General features: G+C 49.6%; 3 protein-coding genes across 3 annotated transcripts in view; 1 reads left to right on the forward strand and 2 right to left on the reverse strand.

The window, feature by feature from the left end:
- Window positions 1-7,300, forward strand: part of frem2b (FRAS1 related extracellular matrix 2b) — a 39,895-nt gene extending 32,595 nt beyond the window's left edge. Inside the window, exons 10-24 of the mRNA XM_037267630.1 lie at window positions 263-427; window positions 495-677; window positions 770-900; window positions 1,260-1,415; window positions 2,307-2,610; window positions 3,001-3,132; window positions 3,192-3,523; window positions 4,103-4,295; window positions 4,375-4,479; window positions 4,647-4,774; window positions 4,849-4,983; window positions 5,055-5,181; window positions 5,255-5,442; window positions 5,545-5,691; window positions 5,882-7,300. Of these exons, the coding sequence (XP_037123525.1) occupies window positions 263-427; window positions 495-677; window positions 770-900; window positions 1,260-1,415; window positions 2,307-2,610; window positions 3,001-3,132; window positions 3,192-3,523; window positions 4,103-4,295; window positions 4,375-4,479; window positions 4,647-4,774; window positions 4,849-4,983; window positions 5,055-5,181; window positions 5,255-5,442; window positions 5,545-5,691; window positions 5,882-6,328 (2,873 nt within the window). The 3' untranslated portion in view covers window positions 6,329-7,300. The remainder of the gene's footprint in view (window positions 1-262; window positions 428-494; window positions 678-769; window positions 901-1,259; window positions 1,416-2,306; window positions 2,611-3,000; window positions 3,133-3,191; window positions 3,524-4,102; window positions 4,296-4,374; window positions 4,480-4,646; window positions 4,775-4,848; window positions 4,984-5,054; window positions 5,182-5,254; window positions 5,443-5,544; window positions 5,692-5,881) is intronic.
- A 2,282-nt stretch (window positions 7,301-9,582) lies between these two features.
- Window positions 9,583-18,421, reverse strand: LOC119132093 (tripartite motif-containing protein 3-like). The gene is made up of 13 exons (XM_037267003.1): window positions 18,201-18,421; window positions 14,947-15,115; window positions 14,477-14,717; window positions 14,242-14,393; window positions 13,641-13,821; window positions 12,771-13,500; window positions 12,560-12,663; window positions 12,316-12,483; window positions 12,071-12,239; window positions 11,793-11,852; window positions 11,613-11,683; window positions 11,407-11,547; window positions 9,583-11,256 (listed from the first exon to the last, which is right to left on the reverse strand). Exons 2-13 carry the CDS (start codon window positions 15,096-15,098, stop codon window positions 11,104-11,106), a joined length of 2,322 nt encoding a protein of 773 aa, XP_037122898.1. The 5' UTR covers window positions 15,099-15,115; window positions 18,201-18,421; the 3' UTR covers window positions 9,583-11,103.
- A 747-nt stretch (window positions 18,422-19,168) lies between these two features.
- On the reverse strand, window positions 19,169-26,005 carry fhdc4 (FH2 domain containing 4). The gene is made up of 12 exons (XM_037267004.1): window positions 25,446-26,005; window positions 24,280-24,765; window positions 23,887-23,948; window positions 23,271-23,373; window positions 22,739-22,824; window positions 22,562-22,662; window positions 22,422-22,492; window positions 22,243-22,350; window positions 22,087-22,157; window positions 21,898-22,015; window positions 21,649-21,813; window positions 19,169-21,538 (listed from the first exon to the last, which is right to left on the reverse strand). Exons 2-12 carry the CDS (start codon window positions 24,619-24,621, stop codon window positions 20,459-20,461), a joined length of 2,307 nt encoding a protein of 768 aa, XP_037122899.1. The 5' UTR covers window positions 24,622-24,765; window positions 25,446-26,005; the 3' UTR covers window positions 19,169-20,458.
- Between the last annotated feature and the right edge of the window lie 149 nt (window positions 26,006-26,154).

The following is a 26,154-nucleotide window of genomic DNA, read 5'->3' on the forward strand; positions in this document are numbered from 1 at the left end:
GTTTTAAAATGACCTTGAATCGATAAGCATATGTTTGCTTTTTATTCATGCGCGGTGCTTTGTATCAGCCTCGGTTCATTTGAAAAAGAGAAAAAGAAGTTGAGAAGGTCAACTTGGCAATTTGGTTCACTGTCACCTACTGCAAACGGCTACACGTGAAATCTCGCTTACAGATCTCATCGATTTGTGCAGGGGTTTTTTTTTTTAAAAAAAAGGTTTTCCAAAGCGTCATGCTAAAGTGGCTGGCCGTGTGTTTGCTCAGGGGAGGTGGAGAAGCCTTGCGTCCTGGACTTGGTGGATGACACGGAGCACGAGGAAGACGAGGAGCTGCGTCTGGTGCTCGGAAGTCCAAAAAGCGATTCTCCCTTCGGCGCGTCCGTCGGACGGCAGAACGAAACGCTCATCAGGATAAAAGATGACGCCGACAGTACGTTCCATCGCGTTCGGCATCTGGTTGTGGAGTCGTGGTGCTACGCGGCCTTTTCCCTCCTCAGAGTCCGTCATCAAATTTGGCGAGACCAAATTCAGCGTGAACGAACCCAAAGAACGAGGCCAGGTGTCGGTGGTGAGAATCCCCGTGGTGCGCGTGGGGGACTCGTCCAAGGTGTCTGTCGTCCGAGTGCACACCAAAGATGGATCTGCCACCTCGGGGGAGGACTACCATCCCATCTCTGAGGGTGAGCGACGGGAGGACCGGGCCGCGAGCCGGGCCGGGCCGCGAGCCGGGCCGGGCCGGGAGGACGACCCACGACGCTGTTTCCCTCTGCAGAGCTCGTATTCGGAGAAGGTGACGCCGCGCACTTTGTGGAGCTGGAGGTTTTATACGACGGGGTGAGAGAGATGAGGGAAGCCTTCACCGTGCACCTCAAGCCAGATGAGAACATGGTGGCAGAGACGCAGGTACGCAAATTGGAATTTGAAGAAATAATTGCATCTTTTGTTAACAGTCAGCTGCGATCCAACAGGAAGCTTCCAATTTGCAAAACATCCCATTAAAAGTCACATTTCGACCGAAAGAAAAAAAAAATCTTCAACTCATTCAAGAGCGGAATTGGTGAACCCCAATTCCCAGACATGGGCCAATGAGAGTGAGCAGAATGAGAGCAGCGAGCGGCGTGTTTGTGCGCATGAATAATACATACATGTGCACAAGTGAACCAACGGCAAAGCCAACACGAAGACACACTTTGTATGCAGAAGAGAAGAGAAAGATTCCACGGAATGTACATTTCACCTTGTATTCTCCGCCCCTTTGCCAGCTGACCAAAGCCATCATCTACATCGAGGAGAGCAACAGCATGGCAGACGTAACCTTCCCCTCGGTGCCCAGGGTGCTTTCGCTGCTTCATTACGACCACGTCGGCAAGCGCCCCGACTCTCTCCCCGTGGCCGGCTACCCCGTCGTTTGCGTCACCGTACGTCTCCGCCCATCATCATCATCATCATTTTATGCAGGGATGGTGGCCGGCCGACGTGGATGCCGGAGGGGGGCGGCGGTGTTACAATAAAAAAAAAAAAACCCGTAGTGCTCTCTTGCATACAAATGAGCAGCCAGGGACGGTGCAAACCTGCTCAACTGCAAACTGACAAAGTGCAAGAAGCCATTTTGTCATTTTTTTTTTCTCACAAAAATCAACTTCTCATCCCCAAACAAATCAACAAATCCAAATTCACAAGAAATGAAAAGGCCTGCTGACTTGTAGGGTAAAACCCAGTTTAAGCACAACTGAGCCATGTCTGCCATCTAGCCGTAAATGCTGATATTACAATTATTGCAACTAGCGTCAATGCATATTTGTCGTCTGGTATCAACAAATTTGCATATTTGCTGATTAGATTTTTTTATTTTCAGCTTTTTTTGAAACATTTTTGGGGCTTTTTGAAAGGAAATTGAGTCCAACATTATGGCTAGCACAGTATCAATTTCGTCATCAAAACAGAATGTCTGTGCCATTAATCCAAGCAACAGAAACTCAATGAATTAGCCAGACCCTCAGTGATCATTACCGAACATCTGATTTTGAATCATTGTGAGAAGATGATGGTGCAGATATATGTATTAGTTTGCGGCGAATCGCTGCCCGTTGGGGAGGGTCAGGTGGATGGATGCGAGCAATACAAATGCAGACTCAGCAGAACAAATAGTCAGAATGCAAACCGGAATTTTCAAGTAGCAAACTTGACGATGAGTTGACAATCTGGCGCTGTGGTGGACTCCAAAGAAGAGGCAGCTGCACATACAAATGTGTTAGTTGGGCATGGCTGCCATTCGTCCACACGTGACGGTACCGGTTTTATTTCTACAGGCGTGCAACGTGAAATACCCAGACTACGACAAGACGGGCTCCATCTGCGTGAGCGAGAACATCAACAACACTCTGACACGCTACCGCTGGCTCGTCAGCGCCCCCAAGGGCCCGGACGGCGTGACGGGCCCCATGCGCGAGCTGGACTTTGACACCTTCTTCACCTCGTCCAAGCTCATCACGCTGGACTCGGTCTACTTCCAAGCGGGCTCCAGGGTGCAGTGCGCCGCCAGGGCCGTCAACTCGGACGGCGACGAGGGGCTGGAGCTCAGCAGCCCCGTGGTGACCATCAGCACGGACGAGGGTGAGACTTTGGCCAATCGATTCTTTTCAATCAATGCAGATTGTTATCATACCACGTTTATGTTTGAAGCCATAACTAGGGTTAGGGTTTCAAATTAGGGTTTCAAACTAGCATTAGGGTTTCAAACTAGGGTTAGGGTTTCTATCCTAAAAATTGCATTTGTGGCTCGGTTTACCTTGTTGTGGGTTTTTCGTAGCTGTTTATTTTTTGACTTTACTCAGCGAGCGCTCTCGTTTGTTATGCAAATGCCAGCGCGCGACGAGCACCTGCTGTCGGTCGCCGCTCTGGCAGCTGCAAATCATTTCTCCGCGGCGGAGTTTTCTTTTTTCTCTCTTTTTGTTCCTCGCCAGCCGACTAAACGTTTGATGTTTGTTTACGGCCGGGCGGCAGGCATGTGCCAGCCTCGCGTGGCGGGCACGGTGGGGGCCGAGCCCTTCTCAGCCAAACTGCGCTACACCGGAGCCGAGGACCCCGAGCGTCCCAATCTCATCAAACTGACTGTCACCATGCCTCACATTGATGGTAAGGCCGCCAAAAGTCACATCTTCATCATGGAAGAGCCAATTGTGCCATTTTTGCAGGTATGCTGCCCGTGGTGTCCACCCGCGCCCTGTCCAACTTTGAGCTGACCCTCAGCCCGGACGGCACCCGCGTGGGCAACCACCGCTGCTCCAACCTGCTGGACTACTCGGAAGTCAAGACGCGCCACGGCTTCCTCACCGACGCCACCAAGAACCCGGAGGTGCTGGGCGAGACGGCGCCGTACCAGTACAGCGCCGCGCTGAGGGGCGCCGGCACGCTGCGCTTCTACCGCAACCTCAACCTGGAGGCCTGCCTGTGGGAGTTTGTCAGTTACTACGACATGTCCGAGCTGCTGGAGGACTGCGGCGGAACCATCGGCACCGATGGCCAGGTAAGATTTGCAACATATTGTTTGCAAACATATACGTACATGAAAAGCTCGTTAGGCTACTCGTCTGACTTGTGACCCGAGTCCCCACCTGTCAGAACCCGACACGTTTTGTGAGTGCGTCGCGGACAAAACCCCGAGGCAGAATCAGCCTTCCTTTGATTTGCAAGCGCTGCCCCGAGAGGCCAGACGAGCTAATGGAGGGACGCAGGAATCCATTAAGGCCCAGCAGGTCATGTCGGCAGGATGAATATGAGCGTGTGATGCGCAGTGCACGACGGGCGCCTGGAGGCTCGCCTGAGCACGCTCGCCTCACAGGCAGGCAGGCAGGCACATGCGCGGCAGGTCAGGGAGGCGCAGATACCTCGTTTCGTGTTGGAACAAGTCGGGCCAAATTTGTGCATTTTGAGCTTTTCCACACGTTTCCAAGCTAAGACTGCAGCTCAATATTTGCATTTGTAAACAATCTTTACTTTCAAACAATTTCATATGCTCTCTCTGTATTTTTGCCTATTGGAAAATGGAGGTTGGCAGTGATGTAACATTTCATTGTGCGAAACGTGTACTATTTGTTTCTGGCAGGTTCTGAACCTGGTCCAGTCCTACGTGACACTGCGGGTGCCGCTCCACGTGTCCTACGTCTTCCACTCGCCGGTGGGGGCGGGCGGTTGGCAGCACTTTGACCTGCAGTCGGAGCTGAGGCTGACTTTTGTGTACGACACCGCCATCTTGTGGAGGGACGGCGTCGGCAGCCCCCCGGAGGCCGAACTCCAAGGTAAGCGCTGCCCGGCCGGCCGGCCGCTGCTTCAATTATGTTGAATGTTGATTTTTTTTGTTGTTGTTTGTTTTTGCAGGCGCGCTCTACCCAAGCAGCATGCGTATTAACGAGCTGGGACGCCTGGTGGTCAACTTCCGCACCGAAGCTCGCTTTCGGGGCCTGTTTGTCGCCAGGCATCCTGGTATGTCCAAATACAGTCTGGGGACCACTATTTGTTTTCTCCTGGCCAGTCAATCATTACACATCGACTTTTAGTTTTTTTGGGTCATTTTTGGAATATTGGAAAAAAAAGGTTTTTGGCACCGTGTGCAAAATGCTTAAAAAATGAGTATTGCGCCTTGCGGTCAGCTTCCGGCCTGACCTCCATAGTCATAAGCGTGGACCACCCTGGCCTGACATTCAACCTCAGCCTGGTGCGCAGCGAGCCCACCTACAACCAGCCCATCCAGCAGTGGACCTTCATCTCGGACTTTGCCGTGAGCGAGCGCCGCCCGGGCGGCTTTGCGTTTGTTTGTGCTTTCCGGCGCCGTCTCAAGTTGTGACCGTTCAGGTACGCGACTACTCGGGCACGTACACGGTGAAGCTGCTGCCGTGCACGTCGCCGCCCGGCCTGGAGTTCACCGTCCCGCCCGTGTGCAACCCCAGGGAGCCCGTGGGCTTTGAGCTGGACATCCGATTTCAGCAGGTAAATATTGGGGTTCCGTGAATGGCGGCATGGGAGTATTTACTTGTTGTTTGTTTTGCGCGCGGCGGCAGGTGAGCGATCCCGTGGCGGCCGAGTTCAGTCTGAACACAGAGATGCTGCTGCTCTCCAAAAAGACCCTGTGGCTCTCCGACGGCACCGCGGGCTTCGGCCAGACCAGCGACACGGCTTTCTCGCAAGGTGCCCTCCCCTCCCGTCGAGTCGCTCGCCGGCATCTCCCGTTGGGGCTCGCCATTGACTTTTGTCTGCGCAGGCGACGCCATCTACGGCCGCGTCATGGTTGACCCGGTCCAGAACCTGGGCGACTCCTTCGTCTGCAACATTGAGAAAGTATTTCTATGCACTGGCGCCGATGGCTACGTGCCCAAATACAACCCCGACGGCTTTGAGTTTGGCTGCCTGGCCGACGCGCCGTCGCTGCTCTACAGATTCAAAATTATCGTAAGTGAATTGAGAACAAAACACAACACGGCACGTTTCTGTCATCAGGTGCCTCGTTTGTTTTTTTGAGAATCGTTTTAATCTTGCCTCACTCATCACAAGGACAAAGCCCAGCCAGAGACCCAGGCCAGGACCTTTGGAAACGTGGGCTTCAGCGCCCGCTTGGCTGTCGACGACCCGGCCGCTCTCCCTCTGGTCAGACAGCCGGGATCAGATGGATTCAGCCTGGATTCATCCGCCCTCTTCCAGGTCACTTCAAACCCGTAACCCGAATTTCTGCAGAAACAAACATTTGAGACATAACATTGGAATGTTACTAAAAAAAAATTGTCGAATGATGTGGGTACAGCTGTCATTTTATTTGGATGAGAGAAAATAGGGGTACGGCTTTTAAACGAGGGCACTCCCGCTTGTCTGAATGTGAATTCCTCCTCTGCAGGTGTCCGCCGGTCGAGAGTGGTTCATCCACGCCATCTACACGGTGCGCTCCCGGGACAACGCCAAGCGGGGCATCGGCAAACGCAGCCTGGAGTACCACACTCTGAGCCGGCACCGGCGGTCCGCCGACGTCGAGGAAATCGGTGCCGACAATAACCGCGGCACCAACATCCTCCACATCGCGCTGAAGCGCGGCGCTCGCCAGGGCGCCGATCTCGCCGGGAATGTCCCCGACGGGGTGGTTCCGCGCGGGCTCGCAGAGGCGGAGGACGGCGGCACGGCCACCGATGGGCCGGTGCTAATAGTGGGCGTGGCGGTCGGGATGCTGCTGGCCGTCCTGGTGCTGGTGCTGCTGGTGGCGCTGGTGCGACTCAAGCGAGACGCCAAGGGCGCGGCCGCCCCGTCGCCAAGCGGCCGGCAAGCGCCGGGCGACAGCTCCGAGGTCTGAACCAGCGCCCCGTCCCGAGTACTTGGCTCACACTGACAAGAAAAAAAAACAAAAAAGAGGATACTTTTGCTGAGAAAGGAGAAAAACACACTATGTGACAAAGAAATCAGATTGTCATTTGATCATTTGAATCCTCTTTCAGAAATAGATGACCAAAAGACACATTTTACACTCTTTTAAATAATACGTCGGAATTTTCTGATCTGATTTTCTTGTCATATTTGTAGAAAATGCATCCGCCGCCCACAATAGCAGGGAAACAAAGACAACTTCAATTTCAAAATGTCATTTTTTTTTTCTTGTCTGTGTTTCTTTAGTACTCCTGCGCCATTTTGCAAGTGCCTCACATTTGATGGAAAAAAAAAAGACATTTTGAGCGTTGAACTTTTTGCTTGTGTTCCGAAATCTACTTGAAAGGCGCTCACCGTGTGTCCCCAGTGGAGACGTCGCATTCAATGTCTTTCAACGCGCTCGTCCTCGTCTTGTCCTCGCTGTTTGTTTCCTCCGTCATCGCTTAAATAAATGACATCAAAAATGTTGGCGGCGTTTCTTTATCGTTTGACCTCATTCTGCTGTGTGCAAGTAAACATTTAGTCATTGTATGACATTTTTATTTGGAGGGAAACTTTTTATTTGGAGGGAAAAGGACATCTATGCAATTTGTGAGATTTTACATTTTGATGTGTTTTTTTTTATTCTATTTTATTTTTCACTGTACAACCTGCTTGTTCATCTTCTCAACCCACGTGTGCTATTGTGCTTTATGTCCTCTAACGCTTGCAGTGAGCGCTTTTATGCACACGTATGTCCACCATGTATATAAATCGCTGTAGTACTTATGAATATGCCATTTGGATGTTTTTTGGGAATGGTTGTTGGAAAAAAAAACATGACAAAAATGCAAACTCTGTGCTGTTAGCGTTTGTTACACAAGCACAGCGCTGATCTGCAAATAAATCATTTTTCAAGAAATTTTTTGAATGGTCAAGAATAATTTGAGAAACTAACCCTGTTGTGAAACTATCATTTAGAGAGCAAAGTGCATAACTTAGCCAATAAGGAGGTGGGGGTGAGAGTGGGTGTGGCACTTTCAGGTAAGCTTTGACAATGATTATTCCCTAATGAGGTAGCCTGTTATTCGATACACCTGAAAATGGCGGTGTACCTAATGTAGTGTCCGAATGACGTCACACATCAACCAGCCAATCAGAAAGTGGGGGTGAGGGCGGGTGTGGCACTTTTCACTTTCATTTAAGCTTTGACCATGATTTTTCCCTAATGAAGTGGCCTGTTATTAGGTACACTTGAAAATGGCGGTGTACCTAATGGAGTGTCCGAGTGACGTCACAGATCAAACAGCCAATCAGAAAGTGGGGGTGAGGGCGGGTGTGGCACTTTTCACTTTCATTTAAGCTTTGACCATGATTTTTCCCTAATGAAGTGGCCTGTTATTAGGTACACTTGAAAATGGCGGTGTACCTAATGGAGTGTCCGTGTGGTTCCCTCGTTAAGCGCACCTGCGTGAAAAGTTTTAGCTCCTGCTGAACGTGAAAGAAGCTAAAACTTTTCACGCAGGTGCGCTTAACGAGGGTCACTTGGAAAACATGTTGGAACGCGGCCCCGAGGACTAGAGCTTGACACCTGTGACCTTTGACCGTGATATTTCCCTAATAAAGTGGCCTGTTATTAGGTACACTTGAAAATGGCGGTGTTCCTAATGGAGTGTCCGTGTGGTTCCCTCGTTAAGCGCACCTGCGTGAAAAGTTTTAGCTCCTGCTGAACGTGAAAGAAGCTAAAACTTTTCACGCAGGTGCGCTTAACGAGGGTCACTTGGAAAACATGTTGGAACGCGGCCCCGAGGACTAGAGCTTGACACCTGTGACCTTTGACCGTGATATTTCCCTAATAAAGTGGCCTGTTATTAGGTACACTTGAAAATGGCGGTGTACCTAATGGAGTGTCCGTGTGATTCCCTCGTTAAGCGCACCTGCGTGAAAAGTTTTAGCTCCTGCTGAACGTGAAAGAAGCTAAAACTTTTCACGCAGGTGCGCTTAACGAGGGTCACTTGGAAAACATGTTGGAACGCGGCCCCGAGGACTAGAGCTTGACACCTGTGACCTTTGACCATGATATTTCCCTAATAAAGTGGCCTGTTATTAGGTACACTTGAAAATGGCGGTGTACCTAATGGAGTGTCCGTGTGATTCCCTCGTTAAGCGCACCTGCGTGAAAAGTTTTAGCTCCTGCTGAACGTGAAAGAAGCTAAAACTTTTCACGCAGGTGCGCTTAACGAGGGTCACTTGGAAAACATGTTGGAACGCGGCCCCGAGGACTAGAGCTTGACACCTGTGACCTTTGACCATGATATTTCCCTAATAAAGTGGCCTGTTATTAGGTACACTTGAAAATGGCGGTGTACCTAATGGAGTGTCCGTGTGATTCCCTCGTTAAGCGCACCTGCGTGAAAAGTTTTAGCTCCTGCTGAACGTGAAAGAAGCTAAAACTTTTCACGCAGGTGCGCTTAACGAGGGTCACTTGGAAAACATGTTGGAACGCGGCCCCGAGCTTGACACCTGTGACCTTTGACCATGATATTTCCCTAATAAAGTGGCTTGTTATTAGGTCCACTTGAAAATGGCGGTGTACCTAATGGAGTGTCTGTGTGATTCCCTCGTTAAGCGCACCTGCGTGAAAAGTTTTAGCTCCTGCAGAACGTGAAAATGACCAAAATCTTTTCACGCAGGTGCGTTTAACGAGGGTATATAGTAAAGAAAGAAGAAAGTGTAGTCAAGTGTAGTCACAAGGTCCAGGAGGGACATGAGCGGTCTCAGTTGAGCACTGGATAAGGGATACCAAGCACTTTCCCCAATTGCATTTGTTTATTTCTTTATGCAATTGCTTGAAGGGCTGCATGGAAATATTTATACCTTCCAGGTGCTTTGAATGACCACCCTAAAAAAATTCGAAATTTCTGTGCCAAAGTGGCCGAATGGAAAAATATTGGTCTACAGTACAGGAGAGGCGGGTTCGAGTGCCGCTCCGTGTAACCAAACTGCAAAACTCGAACTCTGCTCTCCAGAACACAAGGCAAAGAGTCCCGCTGTGTGAACGATTCGATCCATCTGATTGTTTTGAACGAATCTTTTGAGTGAACTGATTCTAAAGATTTAGTGTGTACAGTTCCCCTCTCCTTTCTATGCATCACAGTCATAAAAACGTCCATGTAGAACAGACAAAAAGGGCACCAAAACGTGTTTTCAGGTAACCATGTGCTTTTATTACCAGTGCATATTTCTAGAAACCAGACCACGTATTGTCAGTGTGCGCGCGCGTGCGAGACACAATTGTAGAAATAAACCACAATGATGAAATGTTTTGTATTAAGATCATGGGTAGTTTTAAAAACCGTCACTATTCATCTGAATAAATGAAGTGTTGGCACACAATGGCCGGCAGGGGGAGCCAAAGCGGAACAGTACAACAAAGATCAGACTGAAAGCAAAAGTTCACGCAATCTGTCATCACCCAAATTTGGTGCATACTTTTTCAAGGTCCTTCATTATAACAGTGATGATTATAATTACAATATAATAAAATAATCAACCTGCCAGTTTGTGTTTCCTGAGAAGTGTATTTTTTCCCCAACACGCACCTCAAAAACACACATTTTTATTTTTGATTGAGAGTTGGTTGGTTGCCTGGGATTAAATACAAGCAGAAAGATTACACATTGGATCCAAATTATATATCAAATGTAATTTATGCTTACATATTCCCTGTACTTTTGTGTTTGTGTGTGTTTGGACCTTTCGTTAATTGACTGAATGAATGTATTACTGTAATTTAGGGTTAACCCTAATTAATTGCTTGAATTTCAAAATAAATTTGTTTTTGTATCAATTGATTAAATAGAAAACGAGATCATCATATGCAGCCCATCTTCACATGATCACAAATTAATTCACAAATTTCAATCAATACTCCTTTGAAAGGTGACATGGCCTTGTCAGATCAAATAAAATTAAAACAATTCAAACGCATTTCCATTTAAAAAATAAAAGTGTAAAAGCAGAGCATGTGTATAAAATCAAATAAATTAGCTCCCCCCCGTCCTGCCTCCTTGTTGCTTAAAATCATATAAAACAAAAGTCATCAACAAAAAAACGATATTGTGCTGCTTTAATCGCAATAAATATTCTTCTAGTGTACGTATGTTCATCAAGCAAGTTTTGAAAAGCGCATATTTGAAAACAGCTGCCTTGGGTGCCGCTGCCGCTGCGTCCTCGTCATGTTGTATTATACACAATAATATACATTTAGTTCGCTATATACACTAAGTACATACAGCAAATTATTGTTTCACGCCAAGCAGTGAATAAAATGGACTGAAATTGATTTTAAAAAAAAAATAAAAAATTGACTAGTTGTTTTCTTTGCAGTGGTGTGGCCCAAATACTTGTCGGTATATAAATGACGTTACGGAGATGAAATCAAATTGCATGCATTGGGACAAAGTTAAGGCTCGTGTAATACTGGAATCGAATGGAGCTATCTTTGTAGCACGCACACACACACACACACACACACACACACACACACACACACACACACACACACACACACACACACTCGTACACTCCGCGTGTTCCTTAAAAGAAGCTATGTCGTCAAATTTGGAAAATAAAAACATCCTAAAATTCTGAGCCCACGGCGCGAGCGTCATGGCTGATCCGTGAGACGAGAGCTTTTATTACACCCTGTGCCTTTGTGGCGTCTTACTGCAGGTAGCGGTAAACCTTGAAGCAGTGGTTGCCCGAGTCAGCCACCGCCACGTGGCCGTCCGAGGTGAGCGCCAAGCCTTGCGGGCCGTACAAGGGGTCTGCCGTCGTGTTGATGTAGGACAAGAAGGAGCCTGAGCTGTCAAAAACCTGGTTGGGAAGAGAAGACAAGACCTCGTGTCAGATTTCAAAAGACACAAGAGCAGTGTGCCACGAGGACTGCTCGTGGTACACGGGGCTCCCTCTAGTGGTCAAAACATTATCCTGTACTGTTAGCACACTAAAGACGTTTTTTCCAACCTGGATGCGACTGTTGCCCCAGTCGGCCACGATGATGTTGCCATTGGCGTCGACGGCCACGCCCGTGGGAGCGTTGAACTGGCCGTTGCCTTCACCGTGCGAGCCAAACTTGAACAGGAACTCGCCGTCTGCGTTGTAGACCTGAAGAGAAAGAAAGAGTGTGACTAAAGACGAAGAGCAAAAAGTCAAAGACAACAGAAGTGTACCTTCACGGAATGGTTGTGAAAGTCCGTCACAACAATCTCATTCTTGTTATTGACTGCCACAAAATGAGGACCTACAGAAAACACAGGGGAAACAGATACTGCGTGAATTTTGGACTTGGGCTCGCTAGCAAAAGATAGAAAAGAAATCAATAAACGAGGTTGCAAAGTGAATTTACTTACTGAAGACGGGGCCTGATTTACTCAGCTTTTGTTCAAGTGTCACATTTGCTCCACTTTTTTCTGCAAGGAAAGAAAACATGACTTCAAATTTTATATCTGGCTCACGAGCTAGCACGACGGTTAGCTATCTATCGCGAGCTCGCTAGCTAGAGAAACAGGCAACTTTTGATTTAAAAGAAAAATGGCTGTCATCTTGTCAACCCCCCACACACATCACACCACGTCCAAACTTTCTTCTTTTGTCTGAGTGACGTAATGATTGTAGGAATAATAAATACCAGCAAAGTGTCTGTCGGACGTTCCCTTGGCTCCAAATTTGGTGACCAGCTTTCCGTTGGCCTGGAAGATGAAGACGCAGCAGGCCTTGTTGTCCACAGTGATGATGTGTCCGTTCTTGTCCACGGCCACTCCTTTCGGACCCATCAGACGACCGGCACCGATTTTGTTCTGACGAGCGGCAGGCAACGTTTGGGTCATCGAGTCACAATGAAATGTCGTTTTGTTACTCGGCGTGTTGGATTACTTTGAATTTTCCGTCGGAGGAGAAGATGCTAATCCATCTGTTGTCGTAGTCGGCCACGATGATGTCGCCGTTCATGTCCACCGTCACCCCCGTCGGGCGCTGCAGCTGCCCCGGGGAGCGACCTCTGACCCCGAATCGCATCTTGAACTGCCCGTCGTTGGAGAACACCTGAACATGAGGCCTCCGTGTCACAGCTTGCCCACGTATTGTCGTTTTGTTTTCAACTTGAGGCGACGTGCCAAACCTGTATGCATTGGTTGTTGCTGTCGGCCACCACGATGCGACCGTTGCTGGAGGTGGAGATGCCTTGAAGGTTGGTGAATTCTCCTTTGTCACGTCCTCTTGTTCCTGGCAAATAACATTACAATTGAACTCCACCGCCTGCCTCATCAAAGACAATTTGTCAAACGTCCAAAATTGGTTTTGACCATTTTGCCAATATGAGCCGTCCTCACCGACTCTGTAGATGAGCTCGTCCTCAATGGGGTTCTCCTTCTTCTTGGTGGTGCTGTACATACTGGAGGGCCTTCTGACGGCCTTCTGGCGCACGTGACCTCCTCCGCCGCTCGGCGACTTGACCCGCCGCTTGACGTCATCGGGCGACTGCAGCACGTCGGAGGGCTTGACGGCGCGCAGGCGGAAGGGGCTCCCCCGGACGGGCTGTTCGTAGAGCAGCAGCGAGAAGGCGAACTCGCCTTCGGCGCGGGCCGTGTAGCCCACCTCGTAGGTGCCGTTCTTGTTGTCCGTCACCTCGGCCTCGGCCGCCGCACCCTCGGCCGACACGATGCGGGCCCGCAGGGCGGCGTTGCCCGTCCTGACCAGCTCGCCGTCTTTGTCCTTGGTGGTGACGGTGACGGTGGTGTGCTGGCCCACCAGCGCGTGGCGCAGGCCCTCGCCGGTGGCCACGCTGGTGTGGCCCACCGCCCCCGTGGTGATCAAGACTCCCAGGTTCTGGATGGAGCGCCGCAGGCCGTCCGTCTCCACTTGGCACTCCAGGTGGCCGTTTTCGTGCGGGTACTCGGGGAAGGTGTGGCGCGCCAGGGCGCTGACCCGCTCGCCCATCTGCTTCTGGACCAGGAGCACCTCGGTGGCGCTGCCGTGGCTCAGGGCCTGCTCGGTGAAGTCGCAGCTGCTCTGGATGTTCTCTTTGCCCTGCAGTAACGACGTCAGCTGGGCTTGGAGCACCTGGAAGGACCCGCACCAAAACAAATTCAAATTGATGGGGCGGCTATTATCTTCCCCTGATCGCAACCCAATTGAGAACCTTCGGAGTGAAATACTCTAAAAGCCATTTTAAGTTGAGATTTTTTGTTGGGAGGTGCAACCTTCTGCTTGGCGCTGCAGATGTTGTCCACCTCGGCGACAAGGGCGCTCTTGCGCTGGTGCAAGGCTTTCTCCAGCTCGTCAAAAGTGTCGTTGATCTCCGTCACGGCGGCGTGCTTGCGCTCCGTCAGCTGCTTGGAGATCTCGTTTACTAGCTCGATGGCCACCGTCAGCTGAGGAAGTCTGTCGTGCAAACACCGACACGACGTTCCTCATTAATACGTGTAAAAGGTACAAATGAAGAAAGATAAATGATATGACGCTTGAAAAATAAAGGAATCAATCAAAGTTCCAAATATAATATTCATATTTTTTTTCACTTTGGTTTTCTAAACATTATTCGTCAGATTTGTTTGATAACTTTGTGATGATAGCTTCTAATATGTTATCATTATGTACTAATTTATTCGTATCGGCAGCCTCCACAATGACTCGATACCTCAAACTCGGCAACCAATACCTGGTATTGGTACTCGGCCATCCCTAAATACTATTAAAAATGACATAAAACTCTCAAATCAAATCTATATTCGCCCTCCCCCCCCAAAAAATCGAATGTCGATGAAAACTAATGTACATCTGAAGGCGGACGTGATGGCTGACCTGTTGCGTACGGTGTCCAGCTGGTTCTTGAGTGCCGACTTGTGTTGTTCGAGCACGTCCCTCAGAGGCACCGTCACATGCTCCCTGTGCTCGCCCTCCGTGCACTCCAGGCACATGGCCGTCTCACACGACTCGCAGTAGAACTCCATCACCTGCGGGTGGCACAGTGGAGCAGGAGCAAGTCTTTACCTCGTAAGGCGCCGGACGACCCACCGGGGCTCGAGCATGCGCTCACCTTGCCCTCGTGGTTGGGGCAGGAGAGAGGCGGGCAGGTGGTGGCGGCGCCGGCCGAGTCCAGCACGTTGCACGCCTCGGGTCGGCTGCACTCAGGGTCCCGCTGCAGGACCTCCATCAGGTTGGTGATGAAAAAGTTGTTCTGGAGAGCGGCCACGCCCTTTTCGGGCAGGATGGACGTCTGCCGGCACACCGGACACGACAGCGTCAGGGACTGCGGAGGGATGTAGTTCTGCAGGCATCTGCGGGGGAAACCGAAAACGAGTCACATTTATCGGTCAAACTGGAAAACAACCGTTCTGACAACATGGCGAATAAAAACGCTTGAATCTTGAACCACCACTAGATGGCGGCGCTGCAGCCATTTTCAGTGCGTGCTCAGTCAAGTGAGACTCCACCGGGGGAAACAGCTGGATGCTGCGTTAAAAGCAGGACGATTAGAATTTTTGAAAAAGAAAATTGCTTTGGTACCTCTCACAGAAAGTGTGCAGGCAGGGCAGCACTTTGGGGTTGTGGTAGCGGTCCAGGCAGATGCTGCACACCAGGAACTGCTTGTCGATCTGCCTCACCACCGGGCTGGCGGCGCCGCCGCCGCTCTCGCGCTTGGCCATGGACACAGACATTCAGGCCAATGGGGAACCTGTGCGGACGGCGTGGCGACAAGGTCAGCTAGGCCGCCGGGAGGAAACACGGCGGCGTTGAGAGGGCGTCGGCGACCGGCGCGCGCCTAGGAGGAAATGAGTCACCAAGCTGAAGACTCGCTCAAGTATCAGCTGGCTCGAGCAGGGCTGTTGAAGTCTTGGATTTCTTCCACAGACGGAATCACCCTGCTTTGCACCTAACATGCACCCTTGTGATTAAAGCCTACAGGCAGCTTGATGAATTTGGAAAGCCGGCTGCAGTATTGCCAATTGAAATCCTAAACCCCATCACGGGCATGAAACCCAAAGCCAGGCTTGAAATCCTTCCGCTTCTAACCTTCACTTGAACCCCAAACCGCAGTCAACACAAAATGAGTTGGGTTGCAAACGTTTTCTCAGTGACACTTAGCTCATGCACTTGGGAAATGCACTCATAAACCACAAACTATTCAAAAAATATGGACGTGCATGGGGACTGCTTGAAAAAAAGAAAAAAGCTGCCTCTCCAGATGCTACTGCAAAAAAAAAAAGCCAATGCGGGACCTCCTCCCCCTTGGTGCCCAGCTGCTTGAGTTGAAGACAGCGCCACCAGCTGACCTGGCTGTCCATCTGTCACAGGACGTTTTGTGTGCGTTTGCTTGTCGGTCGGTCGGTCGGCGCAGTGAGCAAGCAAGCAGCTGTCCCCGAGAGCGAGCAGCAACATTCCAGCTTAGATCAACGCCTCCTCGCTTTCGTTTTGTTTTTCGTCTACTTTCGATGCACTCGTGGCATTGTGGGACCTCCTGCGCATTTTTTTCAGACTGTGTTGTTGGCCAAGACCCAAGTGCGTGCTGCACCCCCCCCCCCCCCCCCCCCCCCCCCCCCCCTACGCTCCTTTTACATGAACTCTGATTTAAAAAGTGACGTCACGTAGCTCGCCCCCCCCCCCCCCCCATCCTTCCTCAATCCGAACAGCCGGCGCGGCGCGTTTCAGTTCCTCCCACTCGAGCGAAGCTTTCTCGAACAACACTTTTTCATTCATGTGCGTTGACTATTGAAGGCGTTGTTCTGCATGAGATGTGATGTGAGCGTTATAAAACAAAAACAAAAAAGCTAGGTCATGTGCGTTGAAATGTTAAAAATAGCACATGGAACGCAGTCAACCATTCTCAGCACGTATTCTTTGACAGCGGATAGCTACTGGACATTTCATTAGGTACCCCTGAACAACCTCATGCGTTTAGCAGTTTGACGTTTCAGCGTGGGGGACGGTTTTAATCAAGCGAGAAGGTTAGGGTCAAGTCTGAGTTGGGGGAAGCAAATTAGGGTTTGTTAGGGTTTCAAATTAGTGGGGAAAAACACATTCAGCTAAATGTCAGTGTTTGAAGTCAATGATTGGGACATTGAGGATTTATTTCACTTTGGAATTTCAAGCCCACCAAAATCGGGTTTCAAGCAAGGCTTAGGCTTTCACACAAGAGCAAGCATTTCAAAATAAAGTCTGGCGATAGGCTTGGGGTTCCAAACCTGGGCTCTAATTTGAAGTCAGGTTTCAAACAGTGGTGAGGGATTCCAGTTTCAATTTGGAGCCAGCGTTAAGGTCACCGTCTGCCGTCCAGATCCGAGCGAGCGACCCGCCAGCCAATTACAAGAGACAGATGACCGCGGGAGTCCGCTCCCTTCTTCAATCCAGGACTGAAATTTTAAATTCGGGCTGTAAAAATATTTGCAACATGAGCAACAAGTCCGATCCAAACGACGTGGGCATCGGTACTTGATGATCACTATCTGACAAACTGCTGTTTTGTTTGACACTTTTGAATTATATTGGCCAAGCAACCGATCGCATCTCATCAGTTGAGTCACTCAAAATTGTTTGGTCAGTCCCAACGGCTCGGTTTATCGAGGTCCGATTTGATTTCATCAAAGTTTGGCGATCTGGATAAGGGACAGAGTACATCACATGACTCACATCACAAAGTTGCTGAGCCAAAGCACCCCAGCGTCTCCTCATCTCACTTTGTTCACATTTGACTAACCCGACAAACACGCGACGAGTCAGCACTTTTGTCAACCTCGCTGAGACAACAAAGAGAGGCGGCAGACAGCGGCAGATCATCCTGTGACCTCCTCTCACTCTCTCACACATCAGTTTAGAAATTAGGAAGTGGACAAAAACGGCTAGGTGTGTTGTGGGGTGTCCGCTCCGTCCACTTTCCATTGCGCTTGTCCTGGAGAAGCCATTTCGAGCGACTATACTTGGGCTACAATACAAGTCTAAAGTTCTAGCCGTCCGTTTCCCATGCCACGAGAGTGACGGCTTGACTGTGGACGAGACCCGGGGTACACCCTGGACTGGTCGCCAACTAATTACAGAGCACCAGTCACGCACTTACATTCACACAAATGGTCAGATTTGCTTCTTACTGACCCTACTGTTCAAAATAGGGCCAAGATTCCAACCCAGAACCAAATCACTGCGGGGCAGACGAGCAAACCACTAAGGACCACCGTGCTCCCTGATGACGTGTTGTTTTATTTAGCGATAGAGATGCGGCTGCCGCATCTAAGCCTCCTGACAGCCCATCCGAGTGCAGAAGCACGTTGGCCTCTGCGGCCTCCACCAGCACCCAATGATGGACTCAGACAGCTATGCTTATCACGCCGATGACGACGTTCTCCCTTCGGGGGTCTACAAGCAACCTCGCTGTGACCGCAAACGACACCAGAGGGCTTATTCTACTCAAAGACCCGCTAATCGATGAGAAATCATCCGGTTCGGCAACATTAGCGAACGCTGCTGCAGTGCAAGACCAAACGCACCGACAGACACGGACGGCAGTGACATAAGCAAACAAGCTGACTCACATGTAGCCCACATACTGGACAGACTGCAGCAAAGGGGCACACCTGCGACAAGAGGCCTGTCACCATGTTGACAACCCCGAAAATCGGAGGCTTTGGGCATTTTGGGTACGAAACGAAGAGCATCAAGCTTCCTCGCTGTCACACTTCATAAAACATCAATTATTCATCCGCATGGACGGAGCGGGGGCAAGCAAACAACAAAAGGAGGTATGGTGCATGAATTGGGGGAGTACTCACATGAAATCCCAGCGGCAGGAGCAGCAGGAAGGGGCGAGTGAGGCTCAGGCGTCAGCATCGCAGGCTCGCTAGGAGAAAGCCGGCCATTGTGCGACTCCACGCTCCGCTCGGAGACTCCCAAACGCGTACAGAGGCGCTAAAGACCGCAAAGGAAAGGAAAGGCAAGGCAAGGCAAGGCAGGGAAAGGGCTGGGTTTGTCTGGGAGGAGGAAGAGGAGGAGGAGGAGGGAAGGACATGGGGGTCGAGGAAGAGGAAGGAAAGGAGGGAGAGGTGATGGGAGTGGCGACTATGAGGCATTGGTCAGGCATCTTGTGGGCGGAGCTAAGTCAGCCAATGGCATGTGTGGTGGTGCATGGGGATGTGCGGGGGAGTCCAATCTCAGTAACAGACGGCGAGAGTGCATGTGATGCAAAAAAAAAAAAAAGGAAAGGGGGGGCAGGCTGGCTTAAGATTCCACCCAGCTTGTCCACCTTAAAAGGACAAAGGATGGCGTTTAATACATTTTAGGCCGACGATTATCAGGAAAGACGTCCCGCATAAATAAAACACATTTCAAGGTGGCACAGAGCTCACGATAAAAACAGGCTGAAAATGGAATGTGGTCAGGTCAGTTCAGTTATGTAATACATTTTTAAAGCAACAAAATAAGTACACTGATGAGACGTCGTGTGATGCTGCGCAATAAAAGCAGCGGGTCGTTTGTTGGGGGTGGGGCGGGCGTTCAGTCATCTCGCAACGCCTCGTTGCCATGGCGACTGCCTCCACACGGCACGGAGCGCTGACAACATGGCCGCCGCAATCTGCCACATCTTAGAGCCCGTACACAGAAAGTGACGATGACATTGAGCAACCTTACGGCATATGCACTTTTGTATTAGTTACACCGAGAGCTAAGCAACTGGAAATATTTAATATGCATATACGTGTGTGTTTGTGTTGGGTAAATGACATCTTTCCAAAATCAGAGGTAATAGTGCCACAATGTTTATTATGGTAGTATAAATAAATGACATTTAAATACAGTAACATTGTAATGCTATTGCAGTACAGTATTGTGTTACAATGTGAGCACCATTCCCAAGCAGTGACCTCTCCAATATTGTTATCATGTATCCCATTAAGCTTATTCACTTTCTAATTTTCTTTTGGCTGTGCAGCTTTCAGTGCGTGTATGTGATGAAGTTGTATTTATTTCGATGCCTTGTGTGGAATCTGACTTGCTTGACTGTAATGGCTCGAAAGAAGAAATCTGCCCCGGAGATTGTTGGACACCAGAGATTGGCTGGCAGGAGTAGCGGGCGCAAGTTAAAAGCTGACATGTTCCCTGAGCGTCAGGTGTTTGTTTATTTGGTGGGCTGACTAAACTGCGGCGCTCGTAACACGCCTCATCTGACAGGCAGCCTTTGTACCACTGACCCATTTAATTAAGCCCCCCCCCCCCCCACACACACACACACAAAACAAAGGCTGAATTGTGCAGAAGCAAAAGCTCATCTGATGACATCACTGGGGGACAATATAGAAGTGAAAAAAACTGTTGAATTACATTTTTAAATGAACATTTCGAGAATATAAAAAAAACATAACATGGGCTATTTCCCAACGTCCAATATGCATTCCAATTACGACTGACCAATAGCTTGGTCTTTCCATAGGACTGTAACATGCTGCCATCTAGCGGTAGCGCCCAGTCCTGCAACAGAGTTCATTTTCATCGTACTCAAGGTTGGCTTGCGCCAAAAGACAACACACTCCACTCCCGGACAACTTTGCCCAGCTTCTTCAGCGGGAGTCCTCTGACCCGAGTTATGAGTGTCCACTGCACGTCATCCTTTTCCTCTTGAACAGCAACAACCCTCAAGTCTTCCTTCGCTACATCCCCAACCTTCTTCCTCACTTGCATCCTCACCATCCTTTCCAACATACTCTTTCTTTCTTCTGAACGGGTCATGTCGCCAAAACACCAAAGCTCGGCTGTCCCTCTCATCTGACCTCATCAACAACTTCTTTCTTCTACCACACGACACTTTCCCTAAAACGGCTCTCTTCTCTATGTAGTCTCAACTCCCCCCCTCCCCACATTCATGCACATCCATACATTGGTCCCTAATCTTCATCCTCTCCACCATGACGTCAAGCTGGCAATGAGCCAAAAAATGGATTGTGTGGCTTGAACTCGTCAATTTCAGACATCCCATGAAGGAAAGCTATGGCAGCATTTTAGAGACGAGCTCATCATTTCAGATTCATTTGCGTCCTTACACATCTGTACCGAGATGAGCAGTTTCCTTGACCGGCTGCTGCCTACCAATGTCGCCGAGGCGCTTGAACAAGCCATAAAAGAGTCCTGAGGACTCCGACTTGCTCCACGAACTCTTGGATGGAAGAACACTTTCGCCATTTCCCTCGTAGTTTTGCTCCTTGTCTTGGCCGGGGGGCGGCGGCGTAAGGCTCAGCCTTCCCTCGCTGGCCTGAGAATCTCGTTTTTGAGGTAGGTTGGTGAAGTCAGAACCTCGCTCGGTCTCCTGCTCGGTGTCCCACAAGTCGTCATCGTCGTCCTCTGCCTCCTTCTTGACTTTGACCGGCAGCGTGTGGCGGCGGGGAATATTACACTTGGACGGAGGCGACGAGCTGAGCAAGAATTTGACCAGATCCTCGTTTGTCGGGTCTCCGGGGTACCGGTCGGTTTCCATGTCAAAAGTCCGCTGACGGGTCTTGGCCAACTTGGGATTTTCCACAGGAAGCTCCGTGGAGGAGACGCTGCCCCGGCTTTTCTGGTAGAGCAAAACCTTCTTGGAGGCCTCACGCAGTTTTTGGGCCTCCTCCTCGTTATTGTCCTGGAGGTCCTCCTCGTCGCTGTCCGTGGCAGCGGAGAACGTGCGAGGCGAGGAAGGACTGCTGGGATTCCCGCCGCTCGATTCCTCAGCGGCACGACGTAGATCCTCTCCCTGATTCTTTTGGTGAGCGTCGTGGTCCGAGCCGTCCGCTGGTCGATGGGGAGTTGTGGTGAGTTCGGCGGCGGAGTTCCACTCTTTCTTGGCCGTGACGCCGGCCTTTAAAGATTCCAGACATTTGAGCTCAGGCTGGGAGGTCATCTCCGAGAGGCTTCCTGACTGAGGGCTGGCGCCGGCAGGGAAGCCGTGAGCGGACAAGGGGCGTCCCGAGCGTCTCCTCTGGAGCCGGTTGCTCAGGAGGTTTTGCAGGATGGACTCCAAAGCGATGCCCTCCATTTCTTTGTCTCTGACTGAGCAGGTGGCCGTGGATCTGCGCTTGGCGGCGCTTTGGAGACGCTTCTGGTGTCGTCGTTTCACCTCCGCCTTCTCCCGGGCTGTGTTTTCCTGAGGAAGAAAGAAAGAAAGAAAAAGAAAAAAAAAAATCAACCCATCAGACCTCGGTTCAACTTCTTGCGTTGACTTTTTTTTCTAGCACGTCAGAACACGGGCTTAACCTGCACGGCCCGCAGAAACTTCTCGCAAAAGGAGTCGAAGATTGAGCAACACTCCTCCAGTCTGAACTTGCTGGGGTCTTCGCAGAAGTACTCCGCCACCGAGTCGTTGGTGGACTGAAGCTCCCGCAGATCCCGTTCCACCTCGTCCAAGCAGGCCTCGGCATCCTGAACCGAGAGGAGCGCTTAGCGGCGGCCCGATAAGAGTCGGTCGGCGGGCGGGCGGGCGAGCGAGCGACGAATGATTCTCACTTGGAGGAAATCCTCCATTTGAGCCTTGAGGTCTTCCTGCTTCAAAGTATTGGCTTTGGCGTCGTTGACTTTCTTGACTTGCCGATCGAACTCGGCTTCAAGCTCACTCGGATTGATCCTGCGAGCAAAAAGGTGGAACGATACATTTTCAATTGCAGTTTTTTTCTTTTTAGAAGTGAGCGTGTTTACCTTGCTGCGGCTTTGACGTGAGCGAGTTGTTTAGCAAAGTTAAGTAGCTCCACGTCGACGTTCTGAGCTTGCTGCGGGGAATCACGACAATCGCAATTAGCCAAAAAAAAAAAAAAAAAACGCTTCCTCAGCAACTTGACGAAAGCGTCCACTTGCCATCACCACATAGTGCATTAGATTCATGCCGGGCTTGTTTGCTTTGGTGTCCACCAACTTGAGCAGGGATGCCATCCGGAAGCCGATTGCGCTGCCGGCGTATCCGCCCTGTCGTCCAAACAAGCCGAGCTCACAAACGCGCACAAAAAATGGACAACGGCAGCATCACGCTCACTCACGGCGTTCATGTAATTGCCCGTCTTCAAAACCAGCCGGATGACCGAGTGCAAGCTGTCAGAATCCAGAAGCTCTAAGTCGAAAACAAACAATTTGGATAAGTTTGCACAAAGTATTAGTTTTGACGTTCAAAGTAGAGCACCGTTTGCAGCAGCTTTCAAAGTGCCAAGGAATCCTCTCATTTCAGCCATGACGGGGAAAAACTCCTCCTTAAGGACCAAGCTGCTCAGACGCTCCTCATACCTGACACAACAGAAAAGGGCTCCAATTAATTGTAAAGCTTCATTCCGTCACTTGCAAAAGAACCTGGAGCTCTCACCCGGGGATCCGGATCAGCATCAGCATGAAGAGGTCGGCGTCCGGGAGGGACGTTTGGTCGCCGCTAAATTTAAGCAGCTCTTTCACCTATGGACATTTTCACGGAGATCTTAAGCTAACGGAGTCATTCGATCAAAATCAATATTTTGTGACAGAATTCTTGCAAATCTTAATTTACAAATGCAACAAAATATTAAAACATTGACAAGATACGTAGTCATCAATTTACAAAACGATAATTAGAATAAAAAAATACCAAACAATAATTCGATCGCCAGCCTAATGTCAACAACGTTAGCAAAAACAACTTAGAAACTCTTCAAAAGTGTACTAAAGGCTAATGTGTTCCATCAATGATTTACTAAAAGCAGATTATTACAGTGTTAAAGATAGCAACAATCCATTTCTATGTCAACTCTTCAGAAAGGAAAACTTTTGCAATGTACTTCGATCAATGTGTGTCCTGCCATTAATGGTTAACGAGATCTCACAATAATGCGGCTCGAGTTGACGTGAAAAGGTTTGGCAGGTACCTCGCCGTCATCCGGCAGCAGCTTACGCAGCTCCCGAAGTTTCCCGGGGCCAAAACCGAGGCCGTTTCCCGCTTTGATTTCCTCAATCATGTCAGTGACAGGCCTGTGGATTGAGGAGCGCAGAGAAAAAGGGGAGGTGAGGTGATGTCACATCAATTATCCACAATTATTTGTTGTATTGAGGTTGGACCGCCAGTTACGCCAACAAGCCTCAACAAGCGAGCTTTGCTGAACAACATTTTCATTTGAAACCACTTGATCCTGCAATTAACGTTTCTCAATGAAATGAATGCAAACACCAAAAAAACACGTCGTTCATTTCATTTTCACCTTGATCTTTACGTTTGCTGCCGCCACCTAGTGGCGGAGTGTCAGACGTTCACTCCAAAGTAAAACTGCTGCTTGCAAAAAAATAAAAATAAAAAAATGCCAGGAAGTTGGGCTACTCCCAAAGTGGAAAAAAACATTCAGAAGCATTGCTACACTTTGATTGATGTAGAATGCGCACTCGATAGCCGTGAGCAACATGCTTCTCATCTCAGGTCGACCGGGCCTGCCGGGACACGCGAGTGTGACGCAGTGGTGCTACGCCGTTAGCGCTGTGAGAGAGACTCACCGCCTGAACTGCTTGAGGAAAATCCCAATGTTCATGCTCCTCTTGGCGCTCAGGATGGACACCTAAAGACGGCAGCAGAAGGTTATTTTGAACGCTCACATAGCAACAATCTTCAAAAGTGGCTGTTGTCAGTGAGAACCTCAAAATATGCTTGAAATATTTTAACCTCCACCTGGGAACTATTGTGACAAAACTGAGCCAACATCAGAAGGTTCTCATGTGACCTTCCTTAAGCAAACACACACCGAGTGGAAAAAAGATAACATTGCTGATCCATTACGTAATAGCGGGTCAGCATTTTTTTCTAGTGCGCCGTGTTCACGCAATGCTCTGATGCTTTTTATTCCGACCACTGTTTATTTCAACTTCGCCAGTCGATCCCTCCGCACTCACCAGTTCTGCCCCGGAGGCGGCAGCCAGCGGGCCCCTGGCGCCGTGGCGGCCCAGGGTGGCGAGCTGCTGCTGGTTCTGCTGCTGGGCCCGCTTATGACTGAAGAGCTCCTCTATGTGGTCCGTGTCCAGCTCGTAGTCGCCGTCCGCCTGATCCGCCGTCCAGATGTTGTGCTTGCCCATCACCGTGTGCTTGGGGATGGTCTCCCAGTTGAAGTTGCGCATCCTGGAGCGCCGACGCTCTAGTTTCGAGCTGCCCGGACCGGGGGGCGGCGGCGGTGGGGGAGGAGGAGGAGGCAGTAAAGGAGGAGGTGGCGGCGGCGGCAGAGGATCGCCGGGTTCCATCTCGATGGGGATTCGGCGGCGCGGTGGTCTTCTCAGCTGCGCGTGAGGAAGCCCGGCGCCGGCAGCGGCACGTCGTGTTTTGTTTTCATTGGTCTTGGCTGCAACGGGAGCGTCCCAAACGGCACTGAGAGTGACGCATTCATTCTAGGGAGGAAAAGGGTGTGGGGAGGTTATGACAGTGGGAGTACAAAGACCACATTCTATTTAGTCGTTTGAAACTGCATTCATAAAGTATTCACAACATCGCGAGACTTATTGTAGTTGCGTTTGTTAGTAAGTCTTGATGCGAGTGGGCCTTAGCAAGAATATTTTGGCTCACTATTTGGCACCCAATACTGCTGCCATTACTCCGTTACCTCACAGCAGCATCAACAAAAACACATTTTCTGTATTTTTTTATTAACTGATATTTTATTTTGCGACAAACAACTAGTCAAATACTTAAAGACTGTACTTGAGCAAACTGCTACGGGAAGCAAAACAGTCGAGCTGTTGCTAGCAAGGCATCTCACACAAGCTGTCAGCGAATAAGGACAACTATTTTGTGTGCAGCTGTAAGTTTGTTTTCACTGTAACAACTTATTAAAACACCTATTGACAGTAAAAAGTCACTTTTGAACATTTCAAACTTTTCCTAACACAGTAAATTTTGGTACCACTGTTTTTGACAACAGTAGGTGGGTGTTACGCATTCTACCTTTGGGATGATAAGCCAAAGAGAACATCAGTAAGGTAAAAAAAGAGCCATCACATGACTAAATCCAATAGCATGCCACGGAAGTGACTCTGCAATTTGATTGATCAACTTGTAAACAGTAACTCACCTTTGCTTTTTTCTGCTTAAAAATATGCCCAGCTTCCTAGTTTTCCATTCCAGACTGGCTCCTCTCGTGCTGAAACTTGAAGGAGTGTCGCAATTCCTCTTCCCTGGAAAAGCGAAGGACACGCCCAGGCGGCAGAGGGAGTGTGTGCTCACCTTCGGTGGGAAGGAGCACCTCTGGGATCCCTGCCGGACCTCCTTGACTTGTTATGCGAGTGGTTGGACTGTGAGCCCTGGGCTGGATTTATGGACTCCAGCAACGTGATTGATGAGTTGCGCTTCAAAGATACAGGAGATGAATATTGATTTGTTTTAAAGGCACACACACACACGCACACGGCTCTTTCACTCGTTGGTGATTTAGAAATACCTCAAGATGGGAGATAGTGAAGATGGGATTAAAATGTAATTATTCACCTCAATGCAGATTACTTGCTCATTTATAATCACTTCATGGGGGACAATGTCAAGATTTGCAAGCTGATTTAAGATCTGCAGAAAGCCAAAGTGTCCTCGCCGTTCAAATTTGAGCAACCCAATTTAAAAAAACAGTCATGCTCTGCAGAAGGGTCAGTAAAGTTATGATCAGCATCATGATTTGACAATGAATTAGGGCTGGTGACCGCTGTAATGAAAAAAAAAAAATCAACCTGTAACCTCGATAATTAAGTGAAAGGCCTTTAATGCTACGAAGCGCTATCTAAAAGCAGAGA

Source organism: Syngnathus acus, chromosome 13, assembly GCF_901709675.1.
Source record: "Syngnathus acus chromosome 13, fSynAcu1.2, whole genome shotgun sequence".
NCBI lineage: Eukaryota > Metazoa > Chordata > Actinopteri > Syngnathiformes > Syngnathidae > Syngnathus > Syngnathus acus.

Coding starts and splice junctions, on each gene's coding strand:
- LOC119132093 (XM_037267003.1), bottom strand. CDS start 15,098: ATGTCTGTGTCCATGGCCAAGCGCGAGAGCGGCGGCGGCGCCGCCAGC. Junction 11,853..12,070: donor GTCCGACAGACACTTTGCTG/GTATTTATTATT, acceptor CTTTCCTTGCAG/AAAAAAGTGGAGCAAATGTG. Junction 11,548..11,612: donor TTCACAACCATTCCGTGAAG/GTACACTTCTGT, acceptor CTTTCTCTTCAG/GTCTACAACGCAGACGGCGA.
- fhdc4 (XM_037267004.1), bottom strand. CDS start 24,621: ATGGAACCCGGCGATCCTCTGCCGCCGCCGCCACCTCCTCCTTTACTG. Junction 23,374..23,886: donor TTCCTCAAGCAGTTCAGGCG/GTGAGTCTCTCT, acceptor CTCAATCCACAG/GCCTGTCACTGACATGATTG. Junction 22,016..22,086: donor CACGTCAAAGCCGCAGCAAG/GTAAACACGCTC, acceptor TTTTGCTCGCAG/GATCAATCCGAGTGAGCTTG.